The sequence below is a fragment of the Ornithodoros turicata genome, chromosome 1, assembly GCF_037126465.1.
Source record: "Ornithodoros turicata isolate Travis chromosome 1, ASM3712646v1, whole genome shotgun sequence".
Taxonomy (NCBI): domain Eukaryota; kingdom Metazoa; phylum Arthropoda; class Arachnida; order Ixodida; family Argasidae; genus Ornithodoros; species Ornithodoros turicata.
The window spans coordinates 32117062-32137883 of NC_088201.1; the positions used below are offsets into that span (position 1 = coordinate 32117062).

The window sequence follows — 20822 nt, forward strand, 5'->3', positions numbered from 1 at the left end:
TTCTTTTCTTTTTTTTTTCAAATTCCTTTTTTTCTCTTTCTTTTTCAAGTCTTCAGTGCTTGTGATTCCGACAGGAAGCTGCCCCGTCTCAAAGGGGATTAAGCACGACCTGAACCTGAACCCTGAACCTGAGTGACTGGTCCGCACAGCCAGGCAGCCAAGCATGTATCGTGGTTAAATAGGGACCACGTGGTCCTTCCTTCCTTATTATGGGTTTAGAGTGGTTAGCCAGACGGTATGGCTTACTTCTCCTCCGTGGCGGCGGGCGGCGGCGCACACCTCTAAAACCTCCTCAAACCGGTCTTCTCGTTACGTCACAGTCACATGTGTGTAACATGCAGCGCATGGGCACAACTAGCCAATCATTTAACAGCGTCCTTTTATGATGTCACGTGCACGCAATCATCGAATCCAATCCAAGCATAAAAGTTATCCACCGCGGGCAAAACTGGCGAAGCTGAACTCGAGTGGGGGTGGTAATGGCTTTTACTGAACATCAAAATACTGAAAGGTTAGACACCTTTTATTCTATTACAGCCTTGTGCCATCTGTAAAGTAGCGTCCTACGTGTCTTTTTTTTAAATACTCTGTAGTTGTCCATTGAGGACTCTTTGAAGTTTGCTCATGGCGTAGTCCGCCGGCTCATTTAAAATACTTTTGGTTTATCCCGGAAATAACGCGGTGAATTTCGTTATTACGGAGCATTGCATGGTCCCACGAATTTTCCTACTGTTTTGTGTACCATATTCGCTGTTACTTTTGCACTATGCGGCGAGTTCCCGGGTACTCAACACGACGAGGGTGAAAGTAATATTTTTCACTTTCAAATGTTTAGATTTTCCCTTTTACTGTTGGAGCCTGGGGAAATTTATTTCAAGGATTACAGTGTATACCTGTATCCTGACGAGGTTCCGGAGGCCGAAGCTTTAAAACGGTGAGGACACGTTATTAAACTTTGCAGGTAAGTTACGGTGGTGATTAATATGTGGGTTTTCCCAGTGGCGTGGCCAAACTTGGTTTCCTGACAAGCCTTGGGCTTTGAACGTTTCACTAGTTGCAGTTTGTTTGAAAAATAGTTTGCCATACATTGTCTTGTGCCCTTGTAAGTACTTTATGGTTCTATGTATCTCCTCCCATAGTCGGCAGAAAGGAAGACTTAAAATATGTTCCAAGTCCCTGCTTTTTGTTCCAGAAGAGATTAATCGACCTATCTTAAAGGTAAGAATCCCTGCTTGCTTTGTTCACAAAGAGTTACATTAAGGATATGTAACTGGTCCTGCTTACTGCTGGTTCAGTATACATAGGGCTAATGAATGCACAGCGTGATTTGGACATCGAGAAGCCGAGTGTGCTTCCCCTAACAAAATTTGCAGCCAGAATTTCCAAGCTGGATTATTGGTCTTGTTCCAGCCATGAATTTAAGTGACTCTAGCCTGGAAACAGGCTTGTCCCTGAGTAGAAACGGGCTTCTTCCAGCTGGAGAGAGAGTGGTCTAGAACCAGTTCCCCAATACATGCAGGCGGGAACAATGGTTGCTATGAAACCTAGTTCCAGCTATAATTGCGAGTCATATGCTTCCCATCAACCTGCTTGGCTACTACTGCCTGAAGTGGCCTGCATATGGGCTGATGTTGCCTTCTGCCACATCTCGCTCTGCGAGGCAGGAGACAACATTGGCCTATGTGTTTATGGGACAATTGTCTGTGCAGGGTAGTGTGGTGACTTCTTTGGACATTACCTTCTGTTTATTCAGCAACTCAATACAGCATTACATTACGTGGATTACATGGACTTTCTTCGTAGCACGTTTCTGTAGCATGGCCACCTCCGCCATGTTCTCTTTCTCCTTTTCCTAGACCCCCTGTTGCCAGACCGCCTCTTTCAGTTGCGCCTATTACAGTAGTTCGCTACATTCCTCCCCCACTTCAAAATCTGCGAGTCGGAACGGCTTGACGCCACGTGACATATTGTTGCCACAACGTTGCTGCAACGTTACGAATGCTGTAAATAGTGGAGCAATGTTTCGCAATATTCAACAATATTGTGGCAACATTGCTAGATGTTGGTCAACATTTTTCTACGCACGGCAACGTCGCCACAACATCACACTAAAACGTTTACCGAATATTGCTGCCCAACATTGTCCAAACATAGCCGGATAGCGTACCTGCAATATAAATTTTCATTTGAAGGAGATTGTCCACTGTACCAAACGTCCAAGACGTCAGAGAGCCTTTTGCCCCTTCGAACGATTTTATAACCGCTGTACATGGTTTGAGGGGCGCACATATTTACGCAACTATTGTACGAAACATCGGCCGCACTAGCCCGGCTGTGATGCGGTCACGTGATTAATGGCGCTTGTCGTTGTTATGCCGGTGTGCGTTTTGCTGTCGGGCGTTGTAGAGCAACCACCGTAGGTTACAGTTTGAAGTCACTTCCATGGCCTCTTCAGCTTTGAAGGATTTCGGTGAGTATACCCTCTTTGTTAACGTTGTTTTGACGATAGCAGAGCTTGGCATGTTCTTGCATAGTCGTTGCGTCTCTATCACACATGGGGAAGGCGGGACGCTCAGCGCGCCAAGTTTCAAAAGTGAACGCCGCGTTTCGCATTCTTCGCTCTAGTCGCTCTACCGCTGACGCAGAACGATTTTGTTGTGATTATGAAACGGTGTAGGCTGAAAAGCTCGTTGCATAATGTGAGCTCTCGCCAGTTACGGAGGCGGATCTCGCATGATGTTTCAATGGATCTACAAAACTTCCTGGATAACACAGTGTTTGACAGTCCAAGTGACGACGCTTTGGAAGGTGTGCCAGAGGGTCAGGTGCCTGCCACGCTGACAATACTCAATTTGTCTGTGGATGCCGCAGGGAGCAGTCAAGAGAGTGACAGCTCAGATTACGAGAGCGTCGTCTCTGTCGCCTACGCTGGCTATTCGGAAGATGCATTGGGCAGTGTGTCGCATGAAGCCTTCGATGTTCACTCAGATACAGACGTGAATTCTGGACGATCGACTACTCATACTGTCCATTCTGCAGCGGACACAGGCAGTGTAAAGGTTAAGTTGCAGCAGTGGGCGCTCAAGACAAAAGTACCTGCCTCCCACCTGACAAGTCTGCTAAAAGCCCTGAAGTCTTTCCACCCCGATCTTCCCGAAGATGCAAGGACGCTCTTGCAAACGCCGAGGTCAATTGAGGTCAAATCTTTGGGGGACGGTGTGTACCATTACTTTGATATACGTGCCACATTGCTTCGCCACATTATTGAGGACAACATACCCAGCAGCTGCTCCACACTTTCCTTGGTCATCAACATAGATGGGCTTCCCATATCAAGGAGTTCAAGGAGGCAATTTTGGCCCATACTTATAAGAGTCAATGAAAGTTCAGACAGTACACCATTCATTGCTGCACTGTACGAAGGTGATTGCAAGCCACAAGATTTGAGCGCATACTTGAGCGATTTTGTGCAAGAAATGAATGAGCTTTTAAAGGAAGGCATTACTCACAATGATCACCTGTTCGACGTTGTGCTGCACGCATTCATATGTGATGCACCAGCTAGAGCATTTTTGAAGTGCATCAAAGGACACACTGCTTATTATGGTTGCGAGAAGTGTGTTCAGAAAGGCATATATTCAAGTTGCGACAACAAGGTCATCTACCCTGAGTGCGGAAGTCTACTACGTACTGATGAGAGCTTTAAAGTGCAACAACAACCAGATCACCACCATGGGTATTCTCCTTTGCTCTCCTTAAATGTGGGACTTGTGAGTCGTTTCCCGTTAGATTACATGCATTTAGTGTGCCTGGGAGTAATGAAGAAATTGCTGACTCAGTACTGGACGTCCAGCAAGCCGCACCCAGCAAAGATGAGTAACCTGTCAAAGAAACAAGTCTCGGAATATCTTAATCGTTTAAATGCCCACGTCCCCAGCGACATGAAACGAAGGCCAAGAGCACTCCATGTCGTGGAGCTCTGGAAAGCAGTTGAATTTCGCAACTTCCTGCTTTATTACGGAGCTGTAGCTTTACAAGGCACCCTGGGGCGTGCTCATTTCAAACATTTCATGAAGTTCAATGTCTCCATGACGATTCTGGTCTGCAGGAAGTTCTCCGTGACACACATTGATACTGCAGAGCGTCTTCTTCAGGAGTTCGTAGCTGAGGCTGGTGAGCTCTACGGAAGTGGAATTTACGTGTATAACGTCCATTCCTTGCTTCACGTCGTGAATGACGTGCGAAGGTTCGGCCCACTTGACGCGTATTCAGCATTCCCGTTCGAGAATTTTCTACACGAAATCAAATCGTTACTGAACTCTCACGCCAGGGCTCTGCAGCAGGCTGTCCACCGCCTCAGCGAAAAGCAATTGATGTGCAGGTTAGGGCGTCCACCAGCGTTGTCATGTGAGCCCTCACGACAGCATTCCAACGGGCCAACCCCTGCAGGGATCACCTGCACTCAGTACTCCATGCTTCAAATTGGAGACACTGTTTTCAAGCTTTCAAGAACAGACTGCTGTGCAAAGCTGAAGGATGGCCACATTGTATGGATTGTAAACATTATAAGCACTGCAAGTGGCGTGAGCATCTGCGGACGGTATTTTCCAAAGCTGGAGAACCTATATCATCAGCCGCTGACATCCTCTGAGTTGGGCATATTTGCAGTTACGGGCCCTTCAACAGATTATGCTGTCTGGAGTGTAGACGACATTCAGCACAAATGTGTGTGCTTGCCAGCTGGACCAGGCCGCTACGCTATATTTCCTCTCTTGCACACATGCAAGTAATACGTCATGCACCACTGGAGGGCCCCTTACATCCTCTTTTCTTTTTTTTTTTGTTAAACTGTCCTGAGGCACGGGCAGTAATTTTTGTGTTGCCGTGATCTGATGCGGATCAGCGGTTGACTTTACCAGCAAAAGCACTGCCTAAGCTTTGCGACGTGCTATGAAAAATCAACTAGAGGGCGTTCTGTGCACAGTGTCATGCACTGTTGTTTGACATTTCTTTGAACTTTTCTTTGTTACTGTTTTTCAAACAAAGCATCATCATCAATCCCATGTTCCGCTGTTCTAGGAACTGCGCAGTACAGTATCGTGTTCTATGAGGAACGTGACGAGGTTTCTGCAATTCCTACACTGTGGGTCACTCCACATGGCACTGCAATGTGGCCACCATACAAGAATGCTGCCAAGCTGGCAAATGCAATACGGAATTGTGAAAAGCCTGTGAAACACTGGACGGAACACAAGTGTCGGGTGCTTTATCAGTGCGGTAGGTTGTCATTTACATCATCTGTGGAAGCGCCAATAACCTTGTTATTTTTTTCCCAGAGACTTATGAAATGGCAAGACAAAAAGAGCGCCAGGCAGCGATCACGTCAGACCTAGCAAGCGACAACGACAATGACGAAATCTGCATCCTCAAGAGGAAGCGTCGCCGACCACAACGCTTTTTATCTTCTGACGAAGAGAGCATGAACGCCGTGGATGGAGCCGTTTCAGACGAAATGGCAGAACCTCCTGCTGAACAGCAACTCACAGCGCAGTGTATTCCACGCCCACGACCTCCAAAGATACCAGGATCTCAGCCTCGCACTTCACAAACTGCGTCGGTTCCTCGCTCACTCTCTCCCCCAAGGTCACTGTCACAAGGGCCAAGAAACCATGAAGTGAGGGCCAGAGAAAGTCCCACGAAGTCTTGTAAGTACAGCCTTGACAAATTATCTTGCACCTTGTAACACTTATCTTCAACTGTGCTTTTAAACGTTATGTTCACATTATAGCTGTACGTAATTCGTTTATATGAGACCATATCAGCTGCGTACCTTTGTGTAGAGATCGAGTTGTACTGGAGGGCACAGAAATCCTGTTGTCGTCAATAGCTACCCCTACAGTTAAAAGCCCTCAGACACTGCACTGTTTCGCAGTCTCAGCTGTGGCATAGATTCTGAAATGTCATTCCTCTGTCTTTTGCAGCATTAGAGCACAAGACCCTCAAGGTATTGAAGGGGATAAAGACACAACTAGCTATACAAGCAGGGAGTCTGAAAAGAATTGAAACGGCGCTCTCAGCACACATTCCACCAGCAGCACCTGAGCCACCAGACAGTCAAGTGCTCGAACTGCTACCTCTAGCATCCAGCAGCAGTCTTGATGAGCTTGAGAAACAGCTCTATGCACCCAAAAGCAGATCTGATCTTGTAAGGACAGCTTGCATTTCCTGTAATTATTTTTGTCTAATGCTCTATGCCATCAGTATTTTTGCTTACGGAAGCATCTACTGATTGCGCACTTTCAAGTGGGCAATAAAATGCACGGGTAATTCAGACTGTGAATATGGCCAATGGTAGTGCAAATGAAAAAAAAAAAATAATAACCCAGTTATGTCCAATTTTCCCAAGCTGAGCAGCCCATTTTGTAGCAATAATTCTTCCCCTTCGTATGTGACAGTCCATTCTCATCCATAGGTGTCCTACCTCTCAACTATTGGCGGGGCTTCACCGCAAGACTGTGTGCGTCACATCATGCGGCGGTGCATGGTGGACTCGTATGCTCAAGGCTTCTGCATGACTGGAAGGAAAGGCAAACAAGCCTTTTTGGGCCACAAGCTGTTGGACGTCGTCACTGGTAGGTTGTCATCACAGTCAGGGTGTCGAACCGCAAAAAATACGGGTTCGGTTCGGGTTCGGGTTCGCGTTGTTTTGATTTCGTTCCGGTTCAGTTCCGGTTCGGCCAGGCCAGAAATCGAACCGGTTTGCAAACCGGTTCGCAGCCCCGAACCGGTTTGCAAACCGGTTCGCAGCCGCGAACCGGTTCAACGCTTCCGTTATATATGTTTTATAAAACTGCTTCTATCAGGAAATGCGTGGCTAATAGCTTACTGCTGTGGTCTGCATTGACGTCTCTAGCGGTGAGGTAGCCCTTTAGTGAGAGAAATGAGAAATGGATGAACACTTATTGCAACTAGAGTTCACGCTGTTGAAGCGGTGTAGTCCTGCTACTTTCTGTTCCCAAAATATATTTTTTCACACGCACAGTGCCAGCAAGATACACTTAAAGGAAGCCTAATAAGATGGACAGCGTAACATAGACGACAGTACTTGCCGGCACACTGCCTTCGCAGCGTGAATCGATCTGAAACCGTACTGAAGCATGTCGAAAATAAGCCTGCAAGCCTTACTCTGTCCGAGCTCACAGCAGTGTACTTGTTAATCCACAACACAACGGCAATGTGTCACGACGACACAACTGCGCTACGAATAAGCAGAACCACATTTACTTTTCAAAGCACGACCAATCAAACAGGCACCGTTCTGCGTACGCTCCTTCTCCACTTCTCATGTTTCTGACTTGTTTAATTTGTGCTGCTCACGTGTAAAGGGAAATCTTGGGCGCTTATTTGATCACATATTCGTCCTGTAGAGCTATATAACTGGCCTACTCCATTCGTGTTTCATTCGTCCGCGTGGCACCTGGTCTCTGAAGAGTAGACGCCGCATCGCGTGCGTGGGGCGCTAGCCGCGGCACTCACAAGGACAACTGCGCTTCAACATGTTAAAACGACGCTGAAAGTATACTTACTATACGTCGTCGTCTGACTGCTAGGTGAACATTTCTGAAATTTATGATATAGGCGCGTGATGATGATACCAATGTGTCTTCGTTCGGGGATAGAGAGGAACTCTTATCCTGACTTCTTTTATGTCCGAACCGTTTTGTTGCGAACCGGTTACCGCTATTATTTTTACGGTTCTGCTCCGGTTCGGGTTCAACAGTGTCATGAAAATTTCGGTTCGGGTTCGGGTTCGGTTCCGACAAAAATAACGGTTCGGGTACGGTTTTCGGTTCGGGTTCGGGTTCGGTTCGACACCCTGATCACAGTTGCCAATAGCCCACTGGAGGCAGTGTAGTTGTGTGCATTGCTTTCAAGTGATCTAAAATAGCATTCTTGTACAACATCTACTGAACTGCAGGGATGTAAAAAGGAGCATTAGTTTCTCTTAGTGGTTGGCTGTTCAACTTGGACTCAAAACTCGCATTGCTATCTGTCGTAGAACTACCTAGCTAGCAGGTTCTAAAACATTTATGACAAGAATACATAGCCTGCTGGTCCAGTTTTTAAAGTGCTTCTACACCAAAACTAAACGCAAAACCAAAACAAACTTGAAGGTGACTAAAAACGTTCTCCTTGTCTCCAAGTTCACAGCCACAGCTAGTAGAGCTTACCTTCAAAACAGAACAGTTTTAAAATACAGCGAGCTCCCTTTAAGTCATAATCGGATAAGTTGAAATTTATGCTTGACTCAAACCCACCTTGATTTTCCTGGTCTATCTACTTTGTTGTACAATGCATTTAATAACTCAAATTACTGTTTAACTTAAACAAACAGTGGTGGATACTGGGGGCGTCGAGTTGTTCAGAGTTTACTGTATAGTCGTTTTTCGCTCAAGCTTAGGTTTTGTTTTCCAATTATTTATGTGGAGTATGTTGTCATTGCCCGTTTCTGCAAGCTTTGATTTCCTGGCAAGGTTGATTGGCTACTGGACAAGCAGCCTATTGTGTTCTCTTACGACTGAAGTGAAACATCCTGATTTTTACCTGGTTGTGAGCTCAACTAAGAGTAAAGGAGAAAAGGATAGAAATGGCATGCGACGTCACGACAAATGTTCTGGAGATATTTGGGGTGCTTTTTTGACAACAATGTTGCCCTCCGCAGATGGGGCAGAACGTCGGAAACTGGTTCAGCTTTGGGCTGTGCAGGAAGCCTTTAACTGAAGGTGTGAATTCACAAATGTGGAACCCACACATGGCATGACTATGCTAATAGAGTGCTTTTTGGGGGTAAATAGGAAAAAAGTACACATAATTTGTGAGCTGACTTCGTTCCTTTTTTTGTTTTCTCGACAATACAAGGCGCAGTACGGAAGCATTTCCCGGAAGAAACTGACACACATCTGAAGACGTACGTTGCAGACTGGCTACGCTATGCTCCATCAAGGGTGAAGAAACGGTATGAGAGATGTGTACTCATTATTATGCTCCCTCCTCATTTCCAATGGGAGCAATGGGATGAGTGCAAGCCCTGCTGTGTGTATATGTTTAGTGCCACATGTATAGTGATAGCGTATGGAACATTGGAAGGTAGACCCGTGCAAATGGTGCATTGTCTTATGAAATCGAATAGGTCCAGTGTCAAATCACGTTCAAATCGAAACAAGTAGTTTTCAAATATATAACAAACACTTCGGTTATTCGGTTGGAAGTTGGAATGCCAGTACAGGGGGTTCCTTCTGGTACATTTTATGCTTGTTTTCTTCAGTGGTTACATTGCTCTGGGTGTTTCATTTGCTTCGCCCAACATTGGTGTTGCATTTTGCGGCCACCGTCATGTGTTGCTTTAAACTATGTTAAACATGTTTCACATTTCCATTTCAGGAACAGCAGCCCTCAGGAACAAGCACCATCTGTGTAACTGTACACATAAATAAAGCTTTTTTAAAATAAAAAGCTTTGCACCATAATCTACCTGAGCGCCATTAGCCTGTCATAATCGCATATCTGAGCCACCCACAAGTCCCACGGTGGAGCCAGAATATTTCTGAGGACCGTAAACAGGGGCTGAGGGCATGCTGGGATTGACCCGTAAAGGGTTTCAGACAATGCTGGCGCACAGCACACGGTGGCTTCGCATCCAAATCGTAGCACACGCTGGGAGTGTCTGCTCGGAAAAGTGGGAGCACTATACTGGTTTCCTCTTGACCTAGCGTTGTAAGTATAATACCTCTTCCCCATGGTAACATAGCAAGATGAAGGGGGAACTGATGCAGTGCTCGCCCTTTTCCCAACATAAACTCTCAGCATGTGGTTCAGTTCTTGCATGCGGAGACACTGTGCTTCATGGGCCGGCATTTTCCGCCGCCATCATCCTGGTGGCAACATTCCTGTAATGTTACCTGAACGTTCAGTAATAGTGGCTTTACTGTTGGGGCAATGTTGGAATAACGTTGGCTCCACGAGAAAAAATATGCCAGTAACATTGCAGCAATGTTGGAACAATGTTGAAAGCATGTTGTCATCATGTGGCAGTATCATTGCAGCAACGTTGCAGAGCTAATTTAAACATTCTGGCAATGTTGGAGCAATGTTCGCATGTAACGTTACTAGGATGTGGCTTCAAAAGGACATTAGCCACGTTTTGACAACGTTTGGGGGCAACATTGTAACAATGTTCCGGCAACATTTTGTGTTACTAGGGACACTGCAATCAATTTGTCACTTTGAGTATTCTTTCTTTGCGTAATCGAAAGAAACGTGGATAGCTCACCCTTCGTTTTGTGTCACAGGCGAGCAGGACTCTCGAATGTACGGAGGATCGTGTTATATGCAATAAAAAGTGTCTGTTTTGGCTTCGGAAGAGAATTTTAGTACCTTTCGGAGTGGGTTTCTCGGATTCCGTGCCCATGACAGGATTTTTATTTGCGTCTTTTATATTTCTCTTTGCTTTCTCTTTAAACCGCTGCGCTCGTTGTCCGTTATGAATTGTACTAGAAACAAACAGTGAGATTGTACTGCGGAAGTTAATCAAGATGTATGGAAAAAGAGAAGTTTTCAGCACTGTGTCTGGTTTCGTATAAATGATACGGAGAAAAATGAGGTGCAGGTGAAGTCGTCCTCACAAGGTCCTGCGTGTGTTCCAGGTTGATACCCTGAGGATGTGCAGGTGATATGACCGGGAGTCCCATTTTAACACGGAGGTAACACCGGGACGAGCAGTTGATAACTTCCTGAGGATGTCATCGTCGTCCGGGGTTGACATCCTGGGGACGGTCGTAGGACGTTTCTGTGTTGTTGGGGCAGTTACAACCCCAAGAACACAATGACCTCCTGTGTACGTCCGAGGAAAGTCATCAGCGGACAGGGATAACATCCCCAGGACTTCCCTACCAGGCCCTCAATTTGTTAGAAATGTGACAAAGTGAGACTCCCCGTCATATCCTCAGGACCTCCTATGGGAGCTACCAAATGACGGGGCTAGTACAATTGTGGGAGCAAGCAGATACCTTAGTGAATTATTTATTTTGAGAAGTGAGGTCACATTTGCAGCACCCAGTCAGCGTGAGTGTGCTTTTTTATATATCTTATATATTTTTTCAACCTCGGTCACCAGCTACCATTCCTGGTTTCTCATCTGTATTTGTTCAGCATATTTCTCATCACAGACAATGAGTGTCACAGTTTAAAAAGCAAAAAAGGAGAGAAATATAAAAGGCCCCTAGGCCACTAAGACCTTGTATCGCCAACTGTAGGATGGGACAAGCGTTAGCTTGCCCACATCACGCTTCAAAAATAGACCACAAAACAGCAACCGCCTGAGATTCCTCAGAAGCCTTCATTGGGATCCCAAGCGCCACGTGTGGCACGCAAAGGCTCATGGGAACTAAGACCTGCGAAACCACTTAAGTTTAACTTGATTTCGCACATAACCAACAATGAAGTGAGAAATTCCTTGGAGTATTAAATCGCTATCAAGGTAGTGTCCGTGTTTCTTACTGCTTTGGTTTGATGCATGCATCGTAAGTGATGCTTGAGCAGTGAAACGCTATTATTTTGGGGGGGAATTTATGCATGAGCACTCCTTCTTTGATTGTATTGGGTAATGAGAAATAAATCGGGAACTTGATTACTGCTAGCAGATATTAAAATGCACAACGCAGTATTAAAATAGTTTGCTTCTCCTGTGCTTGTCCTCCGGTTGACGACCGCAGGATGTACGCAAATGACAATCACTAGAAGCTCCTATGATGACAGCCTGTGGAGTGTGGACCTCCTCCGTTCATCCCATCACAAACGAGGACGTGATGACACTTTGAGGACATCCTGAGGACCGCGTGTGTTCTTGGGGAAGAATTTCTGTTACTTGAAGTCGCCATCTGGGTGTTCAGATTCAAATTACGTTGTCAGCTATTTCAACCGGCGAAGTTCTCTCAAATTAAGCGTCCATCAGTGAAAACGACACTTTGTTTTGAATTGTAAGTGATACATTTGAGTTTCAGTTACTACACCTATACCGGCTGCACTTTTCTACTTTTTGTCCCAGACGTGCATGATAGATCCTGTCTGGACGTTCCCCCGCGTGCCATACCGCGCAGTGGGCAGCGCTTAGCGATTTGGGATGCACGCTAGGGACTGAGGACATTCGGACCTATCATGTACATCCGACGGACGTTCGGTGTTGTTGGGGTACCAGCATATGCTTTGCGCGGCGGCGAAACCTAATCGATGATGTACGTGTTGTTCAGGAGCGAGCGCACGTGGTACGTGACGCAACCTAAACCTAGCGATGAGAGTTAGCATAGTTATGGATAGGTAGTCCCTGCGCTCCAAACGCGTCGCCCGTGAGCATGGAGGGCATGCAGGATATGGCTGCAAGTTACTTTGCGTGACTCCTATGAATGCCACCACGGTTGACAGCGGTGTTTAGATCGCGCGACAACGCATTTGTATCAAACGAGACGTCTTTCGTGAAACTGCTTTTCTGTCATCCATGTACAGATTAGCAGAACGATACGCAAAGGTCTGCCTAAAGCTTACATTTCGGTCAACTGTCCTGACAGCTCCTTCGCTGGAATTTAATATCGCGATTAATTATGCCCACTCCTTTGCGTGTAGGACGGCGACAACACGCCAGTGAATAAATTGTGGTGCTCGATCATGAACTCCAACATAATTTCATATTAGTCGTGTGTAGGACAAGGAAGCGCGAGACTTTCGCTCCGTCGTCCTCGCCGTCGTCTGCTTTCGAAACAAGCAGGTGCCACGTGATTCCCCTCCTACTACGCAATTGGCTGAAAGCGCGGAGTCTCGTTCCCAGACGTCTTAACCATCTTAACTCTGCAGCCAAGGCAGCCAAGTCTAACGACAGTCCACCAAGGAGGTTTCATGCTAAAAATTCTGAAGTTCTGGTATATAACCTCCTTGTAGTCAACAAACCACGGAGGAGAAGTAAGGATACTGATCTCGGAATCCGGGTAAGAAGGCTGCTGGCTGCTGCAAGCCACTGCTAACGTAGCTAGCGCCTTGCACAAGTTCAAGTTGTGAGGTCGCGCATTGTCGTGTTGTGAACTACGGGGCCGGTTTTGTATTAATTGTACCAATACATTGTTCATATTAACGCATACTGAGGTGAGCGATCTCTGAAGATGTGATCGAGGACCGAAATGTCGCTTTTATTGCTTCCTACTTACTCTAGCTTATTTGTATTTGTGTAAGCATGCGTTCCTCGTAACCACTGGTTAAAGCCGCTTTTAAACTAAATTTTTGAGTGTTCGGTACGGGTTCAAGCCAACGAGTTCAGCTCCTCTTCTATTTTAAAAGTGAAAAACAATGGTTCGAACGTATTTCATTCCGGGAAAGCTGTCCAGCATCCTGTCAAGTGCCACTCGGTACATTTCTAAAAAATCTGGTAGTACTGCCGTACCGCTACCAGTACCATTTTGAAAAACTACCACGCAACAGCCACGACCCAGTAGTTTTGATCGCTATAGACACTTGTGCAACGGCTTGCTATATGTGCCATACTTTACCAGTATACGAACCTTTTAAACAATTTGCAACCGAAATTTGAAAAACGAGTTTTAGGTACTTTCATCGAGCTTTGTGTGCAGGGATCCCCCCCCCCCCCCCCCAATAAAAAACAGACTGCCAAAAAGGACCATAGATTCTGGCCCCTAGTAGCACAGTTTGCTGCCAGAACATTGTGGTAATGTTTTACTCAAATGTTGCAGAAACGTGGCTAATGTCCTCTTGAAAATTTGTTGCTGCAATGTTGCTGGAAAACATTTCTGCAACATTCTGACAGCACTAGAACCATGTTTCCCCAACACAAATACAATATTGAGGCAACACTTCCGTCATGTTTCCACAATATTGTGGCAACATTTGGGTACTGCTTCTGCTACATTATGACAGTGTTACAGCCATATTTCTTTAACACAACACAACATTTAGGCAACAGTTATGTAACGTTCCTACAACATTGTAAAGCATTACATCCATATATTTGTTGAACACACCCCAGGTAGCACCGAATGGTATGGCAACATTTCATCAATGTCATACTGCGAGGTTGCCCAAACGTCGCTAATGTCCACAACTTTAGCTTCATTTGCAGCATTCCTTTGTAACACTCGAGCAACGTGTACACAACACTGTAACAACATTGCGGCACCGTATGTACACATTTTTCAACACGTGACTACATAAATGCCGTGCCCTTCCCGCCTAACTGGGTGTGGGGAAGACCTGTATTGTCATCAAGCAGGAGAGCTACCTATGGAGGTAGACTCTGCTGGGGAAACCGCTTGGGTGTCCCACTAGATGGAGCATATACTGAAACACAAACTGTCTGGGTACTTTCATTAAGTGTAGTGGGGCGTAAAACATTTGTAACGTAACGGTGATGATGATACATACTTGTAATTAACCTATGTATCTACAGGGTGTTTGCTCTAACGTGTCCAGAAATTATATTTAAAACGAGCGGTAAAAGAAAAGCAAGTGGTACTTTTCTGCTACTTGAGTAAGAAACAGGTACTGCTTCACTAGTAGCACCTGTTTCTTAGCCGGCGTTCACACGGGGCAACTTTTCCCAGCAACTCGAAGCAACTCAAACCAACGTCTTTTGAGCAATTTCGAGTCCGCGTTCACACGCAGCAACTCTGTAGCTCCACCCACAAGCAACCTTATGGCGACCGGACAATGTGGGTTCGAATCGAACTGGTGGAATCTTTTCTTTAGCTGCTGTTTATCAACTTTCAGTCAGTTTTATTGCTCCAATAGATCATTATTGCCGTCCAGAAGTGGCAACTGATATGTTTCCGTGAAGTTCGTAAAAAAGAAAAAGTTATTTTTTAGCTGCACCTCCAGGATTTGAACCTATGAACCCACGAACGAAATCCACAACGCCATCGGGAGTCACGTGGCAATGCTTCCCTCTCTGATTGGCCGATGCACGAGCAACTTCTCAAGTTTTCGGTCCGGGAGCGATTCGCAGCAACTCGGAGCAACTCGAGTTGCTGGAGGTTGCCGGCTGACAGCAACTCCAAAGTTGCTCATAGTTGCTGCAAAAAGTTGCCCCGTGTGAACGCTGCCTTAGTCAAGTAGCTGAAAAGTAGCGCTCGTTTCTCTTTTATCGCTCGCTTTAAATAAACTAAAATAAAATAACGAGTCAAGTACATCCAACAACATTCCCGGCATCCCTTCCTGTCAAGTACCATGTTTTTAAGTCAGGCTTGTGCTACATGGGATATTAACTGAGAGGAATGCACGAGACCCCCTCACAGAACCTGGACACATTACGAATATGTTGCCTGAAATGTCGTATTTCTTTTCCAAGAAACATCACTGTAGCGCTGTCTAAATTTTGCAAAACTACAACACAAATGTTGCCTCACCATTGTATTTGTGTTGGAGAAATATGGCTGCAATGCTGTCTCTATGTTGCAGAAACATAACACAAATGGTGCCTTCACATTGCATTTGCATTGAACTAAAGTGGCCGTAATGCCGTCTCAGTATTGCAGAAATACAACACGAATATTGCCTCCACATTGTACTTGTGTTGGAGAAATATGGCCGTAACACTGTCTCTACGTTGCAGAAACATAACACAAATGTTGCCCTAATATTGTATTTGTGTTGAAGAAATATGGCTGTAATCCTGTCTCAATGTTGCAGCAGCATAACACAAATGTTGCCTCAATATTGTATTTGTGTTGGAAAAATATGGCTGTGACGCTGCTTCAATGTTGCAGCAACGTAACACAAACGTTCCATCCATGTTTTATTTGTGTTGAAGGAATGTGGCTGGGACGCTATCTGAATGTTGTGGAAATGTTCTCCAGCATCGTTGCTGGCAAAAAAATTCTCATTACCAGGGGACATTACCAACGTTCGCGCAATGTTTGAGGTAACATTCACAACTGTCATGCAAAATATTGTGCGACTATAGGGTACGGTCAGGTGCTTGGATGAGTAATGTTGCTCGAAGGTGACTCAGGAACGTTCAGGCACTGTTCCCTAGCAACATTGGAGAAACATTGCACTGCCACGTTGCAGGAACATCCTAAAATGGATAGCAACGTTGGCCCACTTCTGGTAATATTATAATCCAATATTATGAATGTTGCAAAACGTTGCACCACATTGGACAACATTTGCAATGTTGCTTCAACGTCACGGCAACAATGTGTGCTACTAGGGGTGTGACACCACTCAAAGGAATCGAGATCTTTTTAACCTGTCAATCTGCTTTGAACTGATAGCGGTGACATTAAGTTCAGGTTTGGTAAATTGGCTTTGTACGAGTTCTATCGGGAATAACCATTTTGCACTGGTTTTTACCCTATTTCCTGTGGACTTCTAAGCAGTGTATTTAGATATCTGCTGTCATGCATCATTCCTCTCCCACATTGGGAGACTAAATATGAATGCAACAGTGTGTAACAGAAAAGGAACTAATATGCAGGTTGATATGAAAACCTCTGATGGTGCCAAAAACTGTTAATTTTGATGCTAAACATAAATAATGTTAATATGTTTGTAGCCGGGGTTTTTACCACACTTTTCTCAGTTTTGGTGAAGTTTGTCCCCTTGCAGTTAGTTTGGGCTGCCAGTAAAAAAAAAAAGAAGAAAACTGTGAACATTGGTGAAATATTTTCTTTTTTTGCTTCTACAGTTACCTCCACTTGCGCTGCATTTATGCACTGAACATAATGTGTCTTTTTCATACAGACAAACATGGCTTCAGCAACATCGCCGGCACTATTTCTTGGAAAATGCATAACTTCCACTATGAGGAAGACTGTATGTGTTAGTGTTCCTAGATTTGTGTTGGACAAACACCTGCTGGCGGTAAGCTTCTCTTTGCCATCTATCATGGACTTGTTTCTCAGCTGATAGTTTTTGATGTGCCAGGAAAACCCTAATCATCATCGTCTTGTTTCTCAGCTGAGTAAGACTGTACTCTGAACAAGTGTTAAACTTCATGCATGACTTGGTCTGGAAGATATTTTCCAGAAAGCAATGCCAATTGAAAGTACAATAATATATAACTCAAACTGTCCTGAACAAATCACATGAAACCTGATGTGATTGTTCCAGACTGGTTAATTACAAACCTAACACTGCTGGCAACAGTGACATTTGTGTGGTGGTGCTCTGATGAACGTCATACAGCATTTGACTTATCGTTTTGAGCAAGAGAAATAGGATCTTACCTGAGAGATTGTTTTTTGTCAGACTTGTAGTTTGAGCATTTGTTGCCAAGTGCATGGCCACATGAGTATCATTCTTGTTTGCACTGTAGTCGGAATTACTTAGTCAAAACTGTACAGCATCGAAATCATTTACAGTACATCATCAAACCACGAAGTTTTTCAATGTTGGTTGCCTGCCATTTGATGGCAACACACAAACAATCCTATCTGACAGTGGGAGGTACTGGTCTGTGATATTAGGCAGTGTTCAGATTCATGCTCAGGACCCAGCTTGTGCAGGAGGTTTTAAACATGTCGAGTGGCAGGGATTTTCCCAGGATTTTCATCTCTGACCGAGAAAGGGGGGGGCACATCTCTCTTCTGGCCTTTTTTTTAACCTTTCTGGCATGGATATTGGGGGGTGTTGCAAAATTTTGGGGGCATTAGAGGAGGAAAATCTGGGAATATCCCTGTCTGGTGCCCTACCTGCAACTGTAACTATCCTACTTGCCAAAAGTGCATTTATGGTTTTTATCCACTATCCTGTCTCTAGCATTACAAAGAAAGAACAGAATATGATGTTTTGGACAGAAATGAAGAGTGCCAACCTGGTGACTGGGTCTTAATAAAGGTCAGTATGTGCTCCTATATACAAGACGTTTATCTTTGTCATAGTTTCTAACATACTGTGAGGGGCCGAGTAAGTTCTCGCCAGTCCCTTAGTGAAGCCTAAGCTTTCTGGAGAATTACACACCTGGGTCCTGTGTACATGTAATAATTATGGAAATTGTTTATAGTGTTGCAGTTAATGTCAGGCATGTGGGTCAGAATGTCTCTTCACTGTGGAATTACCCTTTTTTTTTTTATATACGAGGGGCGTTCAAGTCAAACCGGGACTTTCTGTCTCCTGAGTGTACAAATGGCTCCCGCTACTTCTTTTTCATCATTTTCACACGCGACAGGCCTCCGCGTTCACCACGTAGTGGTCCAAAGTTTGTGCAAAACAGAAGACACGTGCTAGACAAGATGGCCGACAACGAGGTGAGCGCGCACATCGAACAGCGAATTGTCATGAAGTTTCTCGTGAATGAAGGCGTAAAGTCATCTGAAATTCACAGAAGACTTCAGGCTCAGTATGGCCACAATACACTTAGCCGCAGCAAAGCGTTTGAGTGGTGCAAACGGTTCCGAGACGGCCGTACATCGGTGCAGGACGATCCCGGCCGGGGCGGCTCAGAGCCCAGTGTCAGAGTTCCTGAGAACATCCAACTTGTGGAGCGCCTGATCCTCAAGTACCGACGGATAACATGTCTCGAACTGGCTCGAAAGACGGACCTTTATGCGGGAACATTGAACACTATCATTCACGAACACCTCCAGTTTTGGAAAGCCAGGCCTCATCACCAAAAGAGTCCTCCTCCTACAGGACAATGCACGCCCGCATACCGCGCATCTCACGACATGCACCTTACAGGAACTTGGCTGGGAGTTGCGGCCACATCTTCCTTTCAGTCCAGACCTCGCCCCCAGCGATTTCCTTCTCTTCGGGCTACTGAAGGCGTTCCTTGGGGGCCGCCACTTCAGCTGCGACGACGAGGTCAAGAATGCGGTCTGATCATGGCTGCTACGCGTCGGTAAGGATTTCTACGCTGCTGGCATCCAAGCCCTCGTGAAACGCTGGGACAAGTGCATTAGTACAGCTGGAGATTACGTTGAAAAATAAAACTAATTTCTCGCCTGTAAGTTCATTTTACTTTTGCGAAAAATGAAAAGTCCCGGTTTGACTTGAACGCCCCTCGTATAATTGCATTCATTTGTCATGTTTCAAGAAAACCAACATGCTCTCATCATCTTCTGTACTACTTCACGAACTATAAAGGCTGAACCGCATGGCCCGAAAAACTGGCCAAACCGTATTCGGGACCAAACTTTTTTTCTGTGCATCACCGCGTGCTACCAAAATGCACCCCGAATTTCGGCCGAAGACTTCTGACCTTGGGGGACATCGCCTTTCAACCATCCAGTTCAATGAGATAATCCCCGTATTCATAAGGGTAGAAGTCGCACACACAGCAACAGTCGACCTGATTGCTACATCACCGTTGCTATGGTTCTCCTGGATTGGATGCTTCTACTTTTTCGGTTGGCGTCACTTCCCATTTCGGAGGAGAAATATGGCTTGGCCAGATCGGGCGGAAGTCGGCCCGAAATTCTGTTCTCCGAAAAAAGTTCGGTCCCGAATTCGGTTCGGAAAGAATTCAGACGCTTTTCAGGCCATGCGGTTCATGCTTAATAGCACATCTGACACACTATGGCGTATTCTAAAATGTGCTAGAAAAAATGACAAAGCTGAACACAAGGAACACAGATCTCATCCAAAGCTGATTCTCTCAATCTCCTCTGCCCATTTGTTACATTTCTAATTAGTTGAACTCGATCTAATGAATTTGTAAGAAATCGGTGAAAATGTGTTACATTGAGCATATGTGATTTTACATAGTATAATGCTGTTTGGTGTCTAATATTAGTTGCAAATATGAAAGGAGGAACAGCACAAATTTATCATTGGCATTGATTACATCAAGATTTGACTATTTTACAATGCACTGCACAATATCAGTGATACAGCACATCCTCTTGAAGTAACTTACAAATAACTGGAAGGACACACTTGTGCCATAGTGAAGCTGTCACTCCCCTTCATTGCTTTGGCAGAGCTGTTAGCCAGTTCAGAGAACTTAACAGAAAACAGCCAGTACAAATTGCATGTGGGAAATATCTTTGTTGCTTTCCTTCTGAACGAAGTAACCCATGCATTTGAAAAGCGCTACTCCTGCTTCAAACTTCCAGACCCATGGAAGAAGCTGTGCTTTACACTAGTCATACAGCATCCATGTCTACTTGCCACATATCAATGCACATTGCACTGCTAATGTTTCAAAATGCCATTTATGTGATGCTTTTTTGATGTTTTGTTTTGTGAACTTAATTGTACATGTTTTTTTTTTTTTTTCAGGAACTGCCAGAACGTATTAGCCTAAGGGTTGCACACAAAGTTGAACGCATCGTGTTCAAAAGTGGCAACATCATTGACCCATTAACGGGAGAAAAGTGCATCTTCACTGAGTTTGTCAAGGATGTTGACCAGGAAAGTGAAATATTTGGCATATCACCACCTTACAAGTCTGTAGAGTTACCCGAAGAAGTACCAAAGCTGACTGAAAAGTAGTCTTCCACGTTTTTATTTTTTTTTGTGTGTGTATATATGTGTGTGTTTAGGAAACTTATGTTTAGTATCACAGAGGAATACCATGTAATAAAATTAATGATTAGCTAAGAGTCCTTACCTTGGTAGCTCTCTAAGGCCTCTACAGGACACATTGCACATGCACTAACTGGTGCAACACATTGTATTTACTTGAGCACATAGAAGCCTTTCACAAATAAAGTGAATTAAATAGACAGTGATTTGCATCTGATCCTAGAGGTGCCCTAATGTTGAAAGAAAATACTGTTTTACAAATGTGATGTAATGCAATTACAGTTCCAAGCTTTGTGCAT

General features: G+C 44.9%; 2 protein-coding genes across 2 annotated transcripts; both read left to right on the top strand.

Moving 5' to 3' along the window:
* The first annotated feature begins 344 nt into the window (after positions 1 to 344).
* LOC135377898 (uncharacterized) lies at positions 345 to 20600 on the top strand. The gene is made up of 6 exons (XM_064610633.1): positions 345 to 511; positions 836 to 934; positions 1140 to 1218; positions 16798 to 16917; positions 17815 to 17892; positions 20278 to 20600. Exons 1-6 carry the CDS (start codon positions 480 to 482, stop codon positions 20488 to 20490), a joined length of 621 nt encoding a protein of 206 aa, XP_064466703.1. The 5' UTR covers positions 345 to 479; the 3' UTR covers positions 20491 to 20600.
* Positions 5156 to 9572, top strand: LOC135377897 (uncharacterized). The gene is made up of 6 exons (XM_064610632.1): positions 5156 to 5277; positions 5337 to 5705; positions 5982 to 6205; positions 6473 to 6632; positions 8920 to 9016; positions 9442 to 9572. The coding sequence occupies exons 1-6, from the start codon at positions 5169 to 5171 to the stop codon at positions 9476 to 9478; spliced, it is 996 nt and encodes a 331-aa protein (XP_064466702.1). The 5' UTR covers positions 5156 to 5168; the 3' UTR covers positions 9479 to 9572.
* Positions 20601 to 20822: the final 222 nt, after the last annotated feature.